We start from the raw sequence: 14,393 nt of genomic DNA, 5'->3' as shown, positions 1-14,393 counted from the left end.
CAGAAAATCCGCTTCCCAATTTTCCACTCCTGGGATGTGGATTGCAGACAAGTGGCAGGAGTGAGTCTCCGCCCATTGAATGATTTTGGTCACTTCTTCCATCGCCAGGGAACTCCTTGTTCCCCCCTGATGGTTGATGTACGCAACAGTCGTCATGTTGTCTGATTGAAACCTTATGAACTTGGTCTTTGCTAGCTGAGGCCAAGCCTTGAGAGCATTGAATATCGCTCTCAGTTCCAGAATATTTATCGGGAGAAGAGATTCTTCCCGAGACCAAAGACCCTGAGCTTTCAGGGGTCCCCAGACCGCGCCCCAGCCCACCAGACTGGCGTCGGTCGTGACAATGACCCACTCTGGTCTGCGGAAGCTCATTCCCTGTGACAGGTTGTCCAGGGACAGCCACCAACGGAGTGAATCTCTGATCCTCTGATCTACTTGTATCGTCGGAGACAAGTCTGTATAGTCCCCATTCCACTGACTGAGCATGCACAGTTGTAATGGTCTTAGATGAATTCGCGCAAAAGGAACTATGTCCATTGCCGCTACCATCAAACCTATTACTTCCATGCACTGCGCTATGGAAGGAAGAGGAACAGAATGAAGTATTTGACAAGAGTTTAGAAGTTTTGATTTTCTGGCCTCTGTCAGAAAAATCCTCATCTCTAAGGAGTCTATTATTGTTCCCAAGAAGGGAACCCTTGTTGACGGAGATAGAGAACTTTTTTCTACGTTCACTTTCCACCCGTGAGATCTGAGAAAGGCCAGGACAATGTCCGTGTGAGCCTTTGCTTGTGGAAGGGACGACGCTTGAATCAGTATGTCGTCCAAGTAAGGTACTACTGCAATGCCCCTTGGTCTTAGCACCGCTAGAAGGGACCCTAGTACCTTTGTGAAAATTCTTGGAGCAGTGGCTAATCCGAACGGAAGTGCCACAAACTGGTAATGCTTGTCCAGAAATGCGAACCTTAGGAACCGATGATGTTCCTTGTGGATAGGAATATGTAGATACGCATCCTTTAAATCCACCGTGGTCATGAATTGACCTTCCTGGATGGAAGGAAGAATTGTTCGAATGGTTTCCATTTTGAACGATGGAACCTTGAGAAACTTGTTTAGGATCTTGAGATCTAAGATTGGTCTGAATGTTCCCTCTTTTTTGGGAACTACGAACAGATTGGAGTAGAACCCCATCCCTTGTTCTCCTAATGGAACAGGATGAATCACTCCCATTTTTAACAGGTCTTCTACACAATGTAAGAATGCCTGTTTTTTTATGTGGTCTGAAGACAATTGAGACCTGTGGAACCTCCCCCTTGGGGGAAGCCCCTTGAATTCCAGAAGATAACCTTGGGAGACTATTTCTAGCGCCCAAGGATCCAGAACATCTCTTGCCCAAGCCTGAGCGAAGAGAGAGAGTCTGCCCCCCACCAGATCCGGTCCCGGATCGGGGGCCAACATCTCATGCTGTCTTGGTAGCAGTGGCAGGTTTCTTGGCCTGCTTACCTTTGTTCCAGCCTTGCATTGGCCTCCAGGCTGGCTTGGCTTGAGAAGTATTACCCTCTTGCTTAGAGGACGTAGCACTTGGGGCTGGTCCGTTTCTGCGAAAGGGACGAAAATTAGGTTTATTTTTGGCCTTGAAAGACCTATCCTGAGGAAGGGCGTGGCCCTTGCCCCCAGTGATATCAGAAATAATCTCTTTCAAGTCAGGGCCAAACAGCGTTTTCCCCTTGAAAGGAATGTTAAGCAATTTGTTCTTGGAAGACGCATCCGCTGACCAAGATTTTAGCCAAAGCGCTCTGCGCGCCACAATAGCAAACCCAGAATTTTTCGCCGCTAATCTAGCCAATTGCAAAGTGGCGTCTAGGGTGAAAGAGTTAGCCAATTTGAGAGCATGAATTCTGTCCAAAATCTCCTCATAAGAAGAATCTTTATTGAGCGCCTTTTCTAGTTCATCGAACCAGAAACACGCTGCTGTAGTGACAGGAACAATGCATGAAATTGGTTGTAGAAGGTAACCTTGCTGAACAAACATCTTTTTAAGCAAACCCTCTAATTTTTTATCCATAGGATCTTTGAAAGCACAACTATCTTCTATGGGTATAGTGGTGCGTTTGTTTAGAGTAGAAACCGCCCCCTCGACCTTGGGGACTGTCTGCCATAAGTCCTTTCTGGGGTCGACCATAGGAAACAATTTCTTAAATATAGGGGGAGGGACGAAAGGTATGCCGGGCCTTTCCCATTCTTTATTTACAATGTCCGCCACCCGCTTGGGTATAGGAAAAGCTTCGGGGGGCCCCGGGACCTCTAGGAACTTGTCCATTTTACATAATTTCTCTGGAATGACCAAATTCTCACAATCATCCAGAGTAGATAACACCTCCTTAAGCAGGACGCAGAGATGTTCCAATTTAAATTTAAATGTAATCACATCAGGTTCAGCTTGTTGAGAAATTTTCCCTGAATCTGAAATTTCTCCCTCAGACAAAACCTCCCTGGCCCCCTCAGACTGGTGTAGGGGCGCTTCAGAACCAATATCATCAGCGTCCTCATGCTCTTCAGTATTTTCTAAAACAGAGCAGTCGCGCTTTCGCTGATAAGTGGGCATTTTGGCTAAAATGTTTTTGATAGAATTATCCATTACAGCCGTTAATTGTTGCATAGTAAGGAGTATTGGCGCACTAGATGTACTAGGGGCCTCCTGTGTGGGCAAGACTGGTGTAGACGAAGGAGGGGATGATGCAGTACCATGCTTACTCCCCTCACTTGAGGAATCATCTTGGGCATCATTTTCTCTAAATTTTGTGTCACATAAATCACATCTATTTAAATGAGAAGGAACCTTGGCTTCCCCACATACAGAACACAGTCTATCTGGTAGTTCAGACATGTTAAACAGGCATAAACTTGATAACAAAGTACAAAAAACGTTTTAAAATAAAACCGTTACTGTCACTTTAAATTTTAAACTGAACACACTTTATTACTGCAAATGTGAAAAAGTATGAAGGAATTGTTCAAAATTCACCAAAATTTCACCACAGTGTCTTAAAGCCTTAAAAGTATTGCACACCAAATTTGAAAGCTTTAACCCTTAAAATAACGGAACCGGAGCCGTTTTTATATTTAACCCCTTTACAGTCCCTGGTATCTGCTTTGCTGAGACCCAACCAAGCCCAAAGGGGAATACGATACCAAATGACGCCTTCAGAAAGTCTTTTCTATGTATCAGAGCTCCTCACACATGCATCTGCATGTCATGCTTCCCAAAAACAAGTGCGCAATAGAGGCGCGAAAATGAGGCTCTGCCTATGATTAGGGAAAGCCCCTAGAGAATAAGGTGTCCAATACAGTGCCTGCCGGTTATTTTACATAATTCCCAAGAATAAAATAATTCCTCAAAGCTATGAAGTATAAAATATGCTTATATATCAATCGTTTTAGCCCAGAAAATGTCTACAGTCTTAAAAGCCCTTGTGAAGCCCTTTTTTTCTTTATGTAATAAAAATGGCTTACCGGATCCCATAGGGAAAATGACAGCTTCCAGCATTACATCGTCTTGTTAGAAATGTGTCATACCTCAAGCAGCAAAAGTCTGCTCACTGTTTCCCCCAACTGAAGTTAATTCCTCTCAACAGTCCTGTGTGGAAACAGCCATCGATTTTAGTAACGGTTGCTAAAATCATTTTCCTCTTACAAACAGAAATCTTCATCTCTTTTCTGTTTCAGAGTAAATAGTACATACCAGCACTATTTTAAAATAACAAACTCTTGATTGAATAATAAAAACTACAGTTAAACACCAAAAAACTCTAAGCCATCTCCGTGGAGATGTTGCCTGTACAACGGCAAAGAGAATGACTGGGGAAGGCGGAGCCTAGGAGGGATCATGTGACCAGCTTTGCTGGGCTCTTTGCCATTTCCTGTTGGGGAAGAGAATATCCCACAAGTAAGGATGACGCCGTGGACCGGACACACCTATGTTGGAGAAAAGGAATATGTCCATGGAAGCAACCATCAGACCAACCCCCTTCATGCATTGAGCCACTGATGGACAAAAAGCAGACTGGAGGAAAAGGCAGGAAGCAAAAAGTTTGGATTTTCTGTCCTCCATCAGGAAAATCTTTATGGACAGGAAATCCGATTGTCCCTAGGAAATACACCTTTGTAGATGGAACTAAAGAACTCTTTTCCAGATTCACCTGCCACCCGTGGGAACGTAGAAAAGACAACAACATCTCTGTATGAGATTTTACTAGTTGAAAAAGAGGACACCTGAACCAAGATGTCGTCTAGATATGGTGCCACAGCAATTCCCTGGGATCTGATCACTGCCAAAAGGGCTCACAGAACCTTTGTGAATATTCTGGGAGCTGTGGCAAGACCAAACGCAAGGGCAACAAACTGGAAAGGCAAACCTTAGAAACTGATGATCCCTGTGAATGGGAACTTGTAAATACACGTCCTTCAGGTCTATGGTTGTCATGAATTGACCTTCCTGGACCAATGGAAGAATGGAACGAATAGTTTCCGATCTTGAAGGACGGAACCCTGAGGAATTTGTTTAAGCACTTTAGATCTATGATGGGATAGATAGCTCTGCTGTGGGTGTCCTCTTGCAACTTCCTGTTGGGAATGAGAATATCCCACAAGTAATGGATGATCCGTGGACTGGATACACCTTACAAGAGAAAGTTCCCTCCTTTTTGGGAACCACAAATAGATTTGAATAGAATCCTAGACCTTGTTCCTCTAGAGGGACTGGTACAATAACTCCCAGGGAGGATAGGTCCTTGACACAATTTAAGAAGGCCTCCCTCTTTACCTGGTTTGAGGATAATCTTACATACAAAAGAAGGAACTCAGTAGTGCTAAAACAAATGCGTGAAAAACCACTTGAGGTCAGCTAATAGTTAATAGTGCAGTGTATTCCAAACTGTATGACAGCTTAAGGAAACTTTTATAGGTAACTGCATAGGCGAATTGGTCAAAATAAGTCCCCCACTGTTGCCCAAGCCTGCTTACTATACCGGACACTTTGGGATCTACGATGCACGGGTACCTTATACCATCTCCGAGTGCTCGTTTCTTCACCGGCTCAGCTGCTTGGCGTCCTCGTGGGTCTGCGGATGTACAGCGTCTCTCCTCTTCGATGAGCGCTGGATCCTATTGGCTAGTCAAAGCGTCAATCAGCAGTAACCAATCCGTGGAAAGTACTGATGCTGAAGAATCACCAATAACTATTTGCTGCACGCACACACCTCCCCACAGCTTAACAGTCCAGGATACACTGGCAAAATGTAGAAATATAGAAAAGCGGTAGTCCTGGAGAGTATAGTTAAAACGTCTTTATTTCAAACTCAGATTAAAAACGAATGGCAATCACAAGTAAAAACATCACAGGTGTGGCACTATAGGCTATGACTACGGCTCCCAGCCGAAACGCGTAAGCCAAACAGTGCCACACCTGTGATGTTTTTACTTGTGATTGCCATTCGTTTTTAATCTGAGTTTGAAATAAAGACGTTTTAACTATACTCTCCAGGACTACCGCTTTTCTATATTTCTTGAGGATAATCTTGACAGAAGAAATCCTATTCTGTAACCCTGGGATACTTTGTCCACAGCCCATGGATCTTGGACACCGCGTATCCAAGACTGCGGAAAAAAGCCAGCCCCCCACCTAATCCAAACTCAGATCGGGGGCGGACCCTTCATGCTGATTTAGAGTCAGCGGAACGAGTTTTGTTTTCCCTTGTTCCAGGGCTGGCTGGATTTCCAAGTGGACCTTGATCGGTCTGGTTTGGAAGAGGAAGAGGAGGACTTCTGTCCCTTAAAAATGCGAAAGGAATGAAAATTAGAAGACTGTCAACCCCTAGGTCTATTCTTCTTGTTCTGAGGTAGGAAAGATCCCTCTCCACCCATAATCTCAAAAATGATTTCCGCCAGACCAGGTCCAAACAGAGTTTTACCCTTATAAAGGTAAAGCCAAAAGCTTGGCTTTTGAAGAAACATCAGCCGACCAAGATTTTAACTACAAAACTCTGCGGGCTAGCACAGTGAAGCTAGACATCTTAGATTTCAGTCTAATTATCTGCATGTTGGCATCACAGATAAAAGGTATTGGCCAGTTTGAGAGCTTTGATCCTATCTTGGATCTCCTCTATCGTAGTTTCCTCTGAAATAAGATCAGACAAGGCATCGCACCAAAAAGATGCTGCTCCCGCAACCGTGGAAATACTCGCTGCAGGTTGCAACTGTAATCCTTGATGGATAAACATCTTTTTTTAAGTAAGTATCTAGCTTCTTATCCATTGGATCCTTAAAAGAGCAACTATCCTCTATAAGAATGGTATTTCTCTTAGCAAGAGTAGAAATAGCTCTTTCTACTTTAGGCACAGTGCGCCACGAGTTACAAATAGAGTCAGCAAAAGGAAACATCTTTTTAAAAACAGGGGAAGGGGAAAAAGGAACCCCTGGCTTATCCCATTCCTGAGCTATAATTTCAGACATCTTCCTTGGGACAGGAAAAACCTTCTCAGAAGATGGAGAATCGTAAACTCTATCCAGTTTAGAAGATTTTGTGGGCTTGACAGCAACCGAAGGTTCAGAGTCATTCAAAGTAGCTAGAACCTCCTTCAGTAGTAACTGAAGGTGTTCAAGTTTAAATCTAAAATTAACCTCTTCAGATAGTGAAGATTTTTCTGCTAAAGTGTCAGAGTCTGAGATTTCACCTTCAGAAGCTACTGAAGTATTTTCTCATCAGACAATTGACAAAGATTGACTAATGCAGACTTAGAATCAGAAGCCTTATTATCAGGCAAATGTTTAGATTTACTCTTACGCTTACCCGAGGAAGGGAAAGCTGTCAACACAGCTGAAACTGCAGCAGTAAAATCCCCAGGTAAATAAACACCCCTAGGTGGTTGAGAGGACATAGAAGGCACAGTATAAGAAACAACTAAGGCTTGGGACGTTTGAGGAGAAAGCTGAGGCATGTCTCGCACAGCATTATCCTGAGAATCACTTGGCTCAGAAGGAAGTAACTTTTCCTTAAATTTTAAAGTTTTAGTTAAACATGAGGAGTAAAATTGCACAGGCAGGACAATTTGGGCCTCTAAACACAAACATTTATCCATAGAGATAGATTGATCCTGTTCTAAATCCATAGCTATAGTAGAACAGGTCCCACTAGCAATGTCAAAATTTTTTATTTTTTTTTAAATATATACCCAAAAAAAAATTATCATCAAGGGAAAATATGAAATTTAAACATCAAATTTAATAATAAATATAGATGGTCGATTGTATTGAAAACAACCTCAGATTGCCTAAGCTCCTACCGGCCAGAAGACAGCCCACTAGTAAGAGGAATAAACAGAACCCTCTTTGCAGAGACCCTCTCCTTTTAAACGATCCGGGTAGATGCTAGAAACAACCATCTAGCTGCAGCCGAGACGAGAAGCCTCTAGCTGTGTAGGAAAATTTTCACTATCTTCCTCAACGACTCCGCTCCGAAAACCGGAAGTGCAGGTGTCACATGAGCGGGACCCAAATGAACTGCGCCATTAGAAAAAAAAGTGCGCGAAGGAGCCTCACAGTGAAAAAACAGAAGCATAATATGATAGGTCATATAATAAAGGAAATCCTCTATCATTAACCACTTGCATCCCTTAGCCAAGTGAACTCCCTAAGTCTCTTACTGGATTATAAGTGCCAAGAATTGTCCCCATATGAATCCTTAACTGATAAGGATTATTATGTCCCAAATGGATCTGATAATGAGGATTAACGTCTTAAGTGCTGCTGTCCATCTGTACCTAAAAGGCAAATGCACTTACCTTAGATCCAAATGCAAGACAGATGCTGCTCCAAAGGTGTGGCAGGTACTTCACTCCATGTCCTGGACCTGTAGGAAAAGAAAGAACAGAGTAACCAACTCTGCAATAAGGGGTAGCAAAGTGTTAAGAGTAAAGCAAAGACAACCTTGCCGCCTTTAACTGCTAAAACCCACCACTACTCTTACTAAAGAGATTGACATGGACACAGCTAGACCCCAATCCTTGCTTGTAGGGAAAATTACCCATAAAAGGATTATATCTTCAGACACCAACTTCGCACATCCTCCATTGACAGAGGCAAAGAGAATGACTGGGGGTTATGGGTAAGGGAAGTTACACTTAACAGCTTTGCTGGGGTGCTTTTTGCCTCCCCCTGCTGGCCAGGAGTTGAATATTCCACTAGTAATTGGAATGACATTGTGGACTCTCCATGCCATAGGAAAGAAAACTATTATTCTAATCTTTTAAAAATATATGGCAATATGGCTTGATGAACTTTCATGCCCCCATTTGTGCTTAATTAAAGACAAATGATTAAGATGGGACTTTATAAGTATAAGACTGTTTATTGAGCCTTCTTTTAATGTATTTTTAAAAATTATTATTATAAAAGTTATTTTTTATTATGCAACACCTTAAGGGTACAACCTTTTTCTGTTTTCTAATGATTTTTACTATTGTGGTTCGGTTCACCGCTTCTGTGGTCTACAGCATCACACTTAAAGGGACATAATACTCATATGCTAAATTACTTGAAACTGATGCAGTATAACTGTAAAAAGCTGACAGGAAAATATCACCTGAGCATCTCTATGTAAAAAAGGAAGATATTTTACCTCACAATTTCCTCAGCTCAGCAGAGTAAGTTCTGTGTAAAAATTATACTTCAGCTGCAGGTAAAAAAAAATAAAAAATGAAGCAATGAACCGCAGCCAATCAGCATCAATAGTGCTGAGGTCATGAACTCTTTTACTGTGATCTCATGAGATTTCAAAGTAAACTTCCTCCTTGAAACTGAATAGGGAAATAACATGAGAGTGCACGAGGCTCAACCCCTTAGCTGTCCCGGGACAGACATACTGATTTGCTGCTTAGAAGTCCTTTACAATGGGATGTGGCTACTAAGGAACTTTTGAGGTAAAATATCTTTCTTTTTTACATAGAGATGTTCAGGTGATATTTTCTAGTCAGCTTTTTACAGCTATACTGCATCACTTTCAAGTGTTTCAACATTTGGGTATTATGGCCCTTTAATAGCTGAAAACAAAAGCTGATCATTTAAGCAGGATAAAAAGAAATACAAAATGTTTTTCAACAGGTGTGTGTCCTAGACTGCAAAACATAGTAAATTATGCTTAAAATACTTATAAAATATATATTTTGTATGAATATCCTTTGCAATGTTGAGATAACCAGATGTATACTTGGAATATATAAAAGTTGCTATACTGTCCGATTAACATTTATAAGAAGAAGACCACAAACCCTTATATTAGCTTTACGAACACGGTACCTAAACTGTCCTATATAATGGCCTTACCATTGTCACACATCATACTGGGAGATAAGCACTACCCATTAACAAGCATACCAAAACTGCTCAACAGAAATTAACTTTAGTGAATATTAAATGACAGCACTAACTCAAAAGATTATTTTCACAATCTACCCCAAGGTCCTGTGACAAACAGCAAATGTCTGCTTCTTGCCAACAATTCTCCTGCTAAAGATGAACACCATGGAACACGGTTGTTATTTATAGATCACTGGTCAGTCACAATGTAATGAAGCAGAAAAACACTTCAGCACACTGACTCAGGCTTGCACGTTACCCAAGGACCACTGCCCAATTCCTCAAAAATACATGAAAGGTAGCAGGCGGGTAACAGCAAATTCAATATAATTTATTGTATAAGACAAAAAGAGGTAACGTTTCGGGACCTTATCCCTTAATCATACCATCTGGTATGATTAAGGGATAAGGTCCCGAAACGTCACCTCTTTTTGTCTTATACAATAAATTATATTGAATTTGCTGTTACCCGCCTGCTACCTTTCAGTCACAATGTAACACAGGTTGGTGTAGATGTTAATTACAGTGACATTAAAGATAAAATTAAGATATATTACCTTTTTACTCGCTCCCCCGAGTGATACAGTCGGCCTTGTTTTGAAATCTCCCTCAAAGCTGAACATGGTTACAGTTTATCCCATCTAAAAGATCTGGTGATACAGAGGGAACACTGAAAAATAAAATAATAATCGGAGCTCAAAATTTTAGGTCATAATCTACTAGCCAGGCTAAAATGTTACTCGCCACTTCTGATCCTAACCACTACCTGCCCACACCCACTACTCCACCCCCTCTTTGCATATGTTTAGTCATTGTGAAACACATTATTGTGCAGTCATTTTTAATATTATTTTATACCATAGCAAATTAATAATGCTACTTACAATAATAGATTAAAAATATAAGTGCATAGCAGTTAGCATCATCAACTTGGTGGTTATGGGTAAGACAACAGCTGAAAAGAAATAGGAAGTTGTTGAAGTGAGAGAGTAGAGAAAGTGCTGACAATCATGGAAGGTCATAGCAGACCTGGAGATTTTCTTTTAATAATTATCATCTTTCACTTCTATCTCTAAAGTATCTTTCTCCCCTCCCTCCTCTCTTTATTCTCTCTTTTTACCCTCTCCCTTATCTCTCAATCCATATATTCTCTTTACACTCTTTCCCCTCTCTCATACATTTTTACTTTCTTTTTTCTTTCTCCACTCTCTCGTAAAGCTTTCTTCTTCGCCACTTTTACTTTTCCTCTCTAATCTCTCTCTCTATGCCCCATTTACCCTCTCAGAAGTAACAGTCTAAGCAATAATGGTGTTCCTACAGCCCTAGAGGAATAACATCCCTGCCCTTTCTAGGATATATAATCTCCCTTCTGATAATATTTTTAGCACATAGCCCGAAATGTGTGTCATGCAATAGGAGTGCAAACTTTGCAAATGTGCTACCTTTGCTATTTACAACATTCACTCAATAACTTTCACTCACTAACTTTCACTCGCCACCATTAAATTTCCACTCGCCAATGGCTAGTAAAGAGTGGAAATTCTGAGACCTGTAATAATAATATAATATGTAAGCAAAACTGGCTGGGAATGTAAAGCCCTAGTACTGTTGACCATAAGCAAGAGAGTAAAGAAAATTATAAACACAGATGCTAAAAAAGGCACCTTATTCATTGTTACATTGCTCCACATAAAGGAGGACCAGGTCTTTTAATGAAGTGTTTAAAGTTATTATGCATTAGATAAAACACCAACAGAAACAGCACTGACTTAAACTTGTTCTTGTAGTCCACTGTCTGACCTATTGAGAGTAGACTTGGTTTCATGTCCACAAATATCATGCAAAGTTACTTTTGTAGTTTGTCCTTAAAGGGAAATAAAAGGCATTTTTGTTCTTTCATGGTTCAGATATGCTAGCTCCCAATAGTGTATTGGTACTCTTTCTATAAAGGATACCAAAAAATGGAGCAAAAGTTATAATAAAAGTAAATTTGAAAGTTGTTTAAAATAATATGCTCTATCTGAAACATGAAAGGAAAATGTTGAGTTTCATGTCCCTTTAAATCAGGCTAGTTAGCTATATGGCTGAATTTTTTATTTATTTTTAACTAAAACTAGTTCTTGGATACAGTAGAAATGAAACAATACATGTTTCATTTCCCTCCCGTCCCATTCCTAAGAGCCTTTCCTTTCATTTTCTAGATGGAAAGCAAAAGCTTCATACAGTCAATAATTTCAAGGCAGAGAATAAAAGGAAGATTTTTATTCGATAAAAATGAGGGGCCTAAAGCCACAACTATTAACAAGGATCAGTCTGTTAACAGGAGTAGTGTAGGAATAGTTAGCAGAAGCACTGATCACTCAAAACTGTCTCCTGGTAACTGTAGCAATGTTCCATGGTGTTATTAAAGAAGCACAGACAACTGTGTGATCAGCATGATTAACTGAAATAACCATTTAAAACATACCAATAGTCTGACCGCACATTACCATAGAAATAACACAATAAAAGTGTAAATCGTGTGAAAAACACAACTTTAAGGGTCAGTAAACATAGAAAATAATGTTATATAATTCTGCACATAGTACAGAATTATATAACATTATATTAGTGCTAGATTTATAGAACCTAATATTGCCTGCAAAGTTTTATTAAAAAATACTGTTTTCCAGAACCGCTCTCTGTGCTCTTCTGAGCGGGTCTGGTTTTTTACACAGAGCGCGTCTGGCCAGCTGTCTAGTCACAGTCCGGCCCGACTGAGCCATTACACTCAGTGCAGCTTGCTCCCGCTGTCAGACAGCAATGGCGCAGTCAGGCCGGGCTGTGACTAGACAGCTGGCCAGATGTGCTCTGTGTAAAAAACATAAATTTATCAGGTAAGCATAAATTATTTCTCTTGTAGTGTATCCAGTCCACGGATCATCCATTACTTGTGGGATATTCTCCTTCCCAACAGGAAGTTGCAAGAGGATCACCCACAGCAGAGCTGCTATATAGCTCCTCCCCTAACTGTCATATCCAGTCATTCGACCGAAAACAAACAGAGAAAGGAGAAACCATAGGGTGCAGTGGTGACTGTAGTTTAATTAAAATTTAGACCTGCCTTAAAAGGACAGGGCGGGCCGTGGACTGGATACACTACAAGAGAAATACATTTATCAGGTAAGCATAAATTATGCTTTTTCTTGTTAAGTGTATCCAGTCCACGGATCATCCATTACTTGTGGGATACCAATACCAAAGCTAAAGTACACGGATGATGGGAGGGACAAGGCAGGATTAAGCGGAAGGAACCACTGCCTGAAGAACCTCTCCCCCAAACACAGCCTCCGAAGAAGCAAAAGTATCAAATTTGTAAAATTTTGAAAAAGTGTGAAGCAAAGACCAAGTCGCAGCCTTGCAAATCTGTTCAGCAGAGGCCTCATTTTTGAAGGCCCAGGTGGAAGCCACAGCTCTAGTAGAATGAGCTGTAATCCTTTCAGGGGGCTGCTGTCCAGCAGTCTCATAGGCTAGGCTTATTAGGCTCCGAAGCCAAAAGGAAAGAGAGGTTGCCGAAGCTTTTTGACCTCTCCTCTGTCCAGAGTAAACGACAAACAGGAAAGATGTTTGACGAAAATCCTTAGTAGCTTGTAAGTAAAACTTCAAGGCACGGACTACGTCCAGATTATGTAAAAGACGTTCCTTCTTTGAAGAAGGATTAGGGCACAATGATGGAACAACAATCTCTTGATTGATATTCTTGTTAGAAACCACCTTAGGTAAAAACCCAGGTTTGGTACGCAGAACTACCTTATCTGCATGAAAAATCAGATAGGGAGAATCACATTGTAAGGCAGATAGCTCAGAGACTCTCCGAGCCGAGGAAATAGCCATCAAAAACAGAACTTTCCAAGATAAAAGTATAATATCAATGGAATGAAGGGGTTCAAACGGAACTCCTTGAAGAACCTTAAGAACCAAATTTAAGCTCCACGGGGGAGCAACAGGTTTAAACACAGGCTTAAATCTAACCAAAGCCTGGCAAAATGCCTGGACGTCTGGAACCTCTGCCAGACGCTTGTGCAAAAGAATAGACAGAGCAGAAATCTGTCCCTTTAAGGAACTAGCTGATAATCCTTTGTCCAAGCCCTCTTGGAGAAAAGACAATATTCTAGGAATCCTAACCTTACTCCATGAGTAAGTCTTGGATTCACACCAATAAAGATATTTACTCCATATCTTGTGGTAGATTTTCCTGGTAACAGGCTTTCATGCCTGTATTAAAGTATCAATGACTGACTCGGAGAAGCCACGCGTTGATAGAATCAAGCGTTCAATCTCCATGCAGTCAGTCTCAGAGAAATTAGAATTGGATTATTGAAAGGACCTTGTATCAGAAGGTCCTGTCTTAGAGGCAGAGTCCATGGTGGAAAGGATGACATGTCCACTAGGTCTGCATACCAAGTCCTGCGTGGCCACGCAGGTGCTATCAGAATCACCGATGCTCTCTCCTGTTTGATTTTGGCAATCAGTCGAGGGAGCAGAGGAAACGGTGGAAACACATAAACCAGGTTGAAGAACCAAGGCGCTGCTAGCGCATCTATCAGCGTCGCTTCTGGGTCCCTGCACCTGGATCCGTAACAAGGAAGCTTGGCGTTCTGGCGAGACGCCATGAGATCCAACTCTGGTTTGCCCCAACGATGAATCAACTGAGCAAACACCTCCGGATGGAGTTCCCACTCCCCCGGATGGAAAGTCTGACTACTTAGAAAATCTGCCTCCCAGTTCTCCACGCCTGGGATATGGATTGCTGACAGGTGGCAAGAGTGGTACTCTTCCCAGCGAATTATTTTTGAGACTTCTAACATCGCTAGGGAACTCCTGGTTCCCCCTTGATGGTTGATGTAAGCCACAGTCGTGATGATGTCCGACTGAAATCTGATGAACCTCAGTGTTGCTGAGGCCAAGCCAGAAGAGCATTGAATATCGCTCTTAACTCCAGA

At 41.5% G+C, this 14,393-nt stretch overlaps 1 protein-coding gene across 2 annotated transcripts in view; it reads right to left on the bottom strand.

Moving 5' to 3' along the window:
• Nucleotides 1-14,393, bottom strand: part of UBE3C (ubiquitin protein ligase E3C) — a 551,478-nt gene that overhangs the window by 506,832 nt on the left and 30,253 nt on the right. Inside the window, exons 1-2 of one of the 2 annotated variants that reach the window (XM_053713825.1) lie at nt 10,296-10,368; nt 9,969-10,081 (exon numbers count right to left, since the gene is read on the bottom strand). In XM_053713825.1, the coding sequence (XP_053569800.1) occupies nt 9,969-10,034 (66 nt within the window). In that variant the 5' untranslated portion in view covers nt 10,035-10,081; nt 10,296-10,368. Of the gene's footprint in view, nt 1-9,968; nt 10,082-10,295; nt 10,369-14,393 lie in introns of those variants that run through there. The other variant, XM_053713824.1, reaches the window with a different exon arrangement.

This window comes from Bombina bombina, chromosome 5, assembly GCF_027579735.1.
Source record: "Bombina bombina isolate aBomBom1 chromosome 5, aBomBom1.pri, whole genome shotgun sequence".
Lineage (NCBI taxonomy): Eukaryota > Metazoa > Chordata > Amphibia > Anura > Bombinatoridae > Bombina > Bombina bombina.
This window is presented reverse-complemented; position numbering and strand designations above follow the sequence as displayed.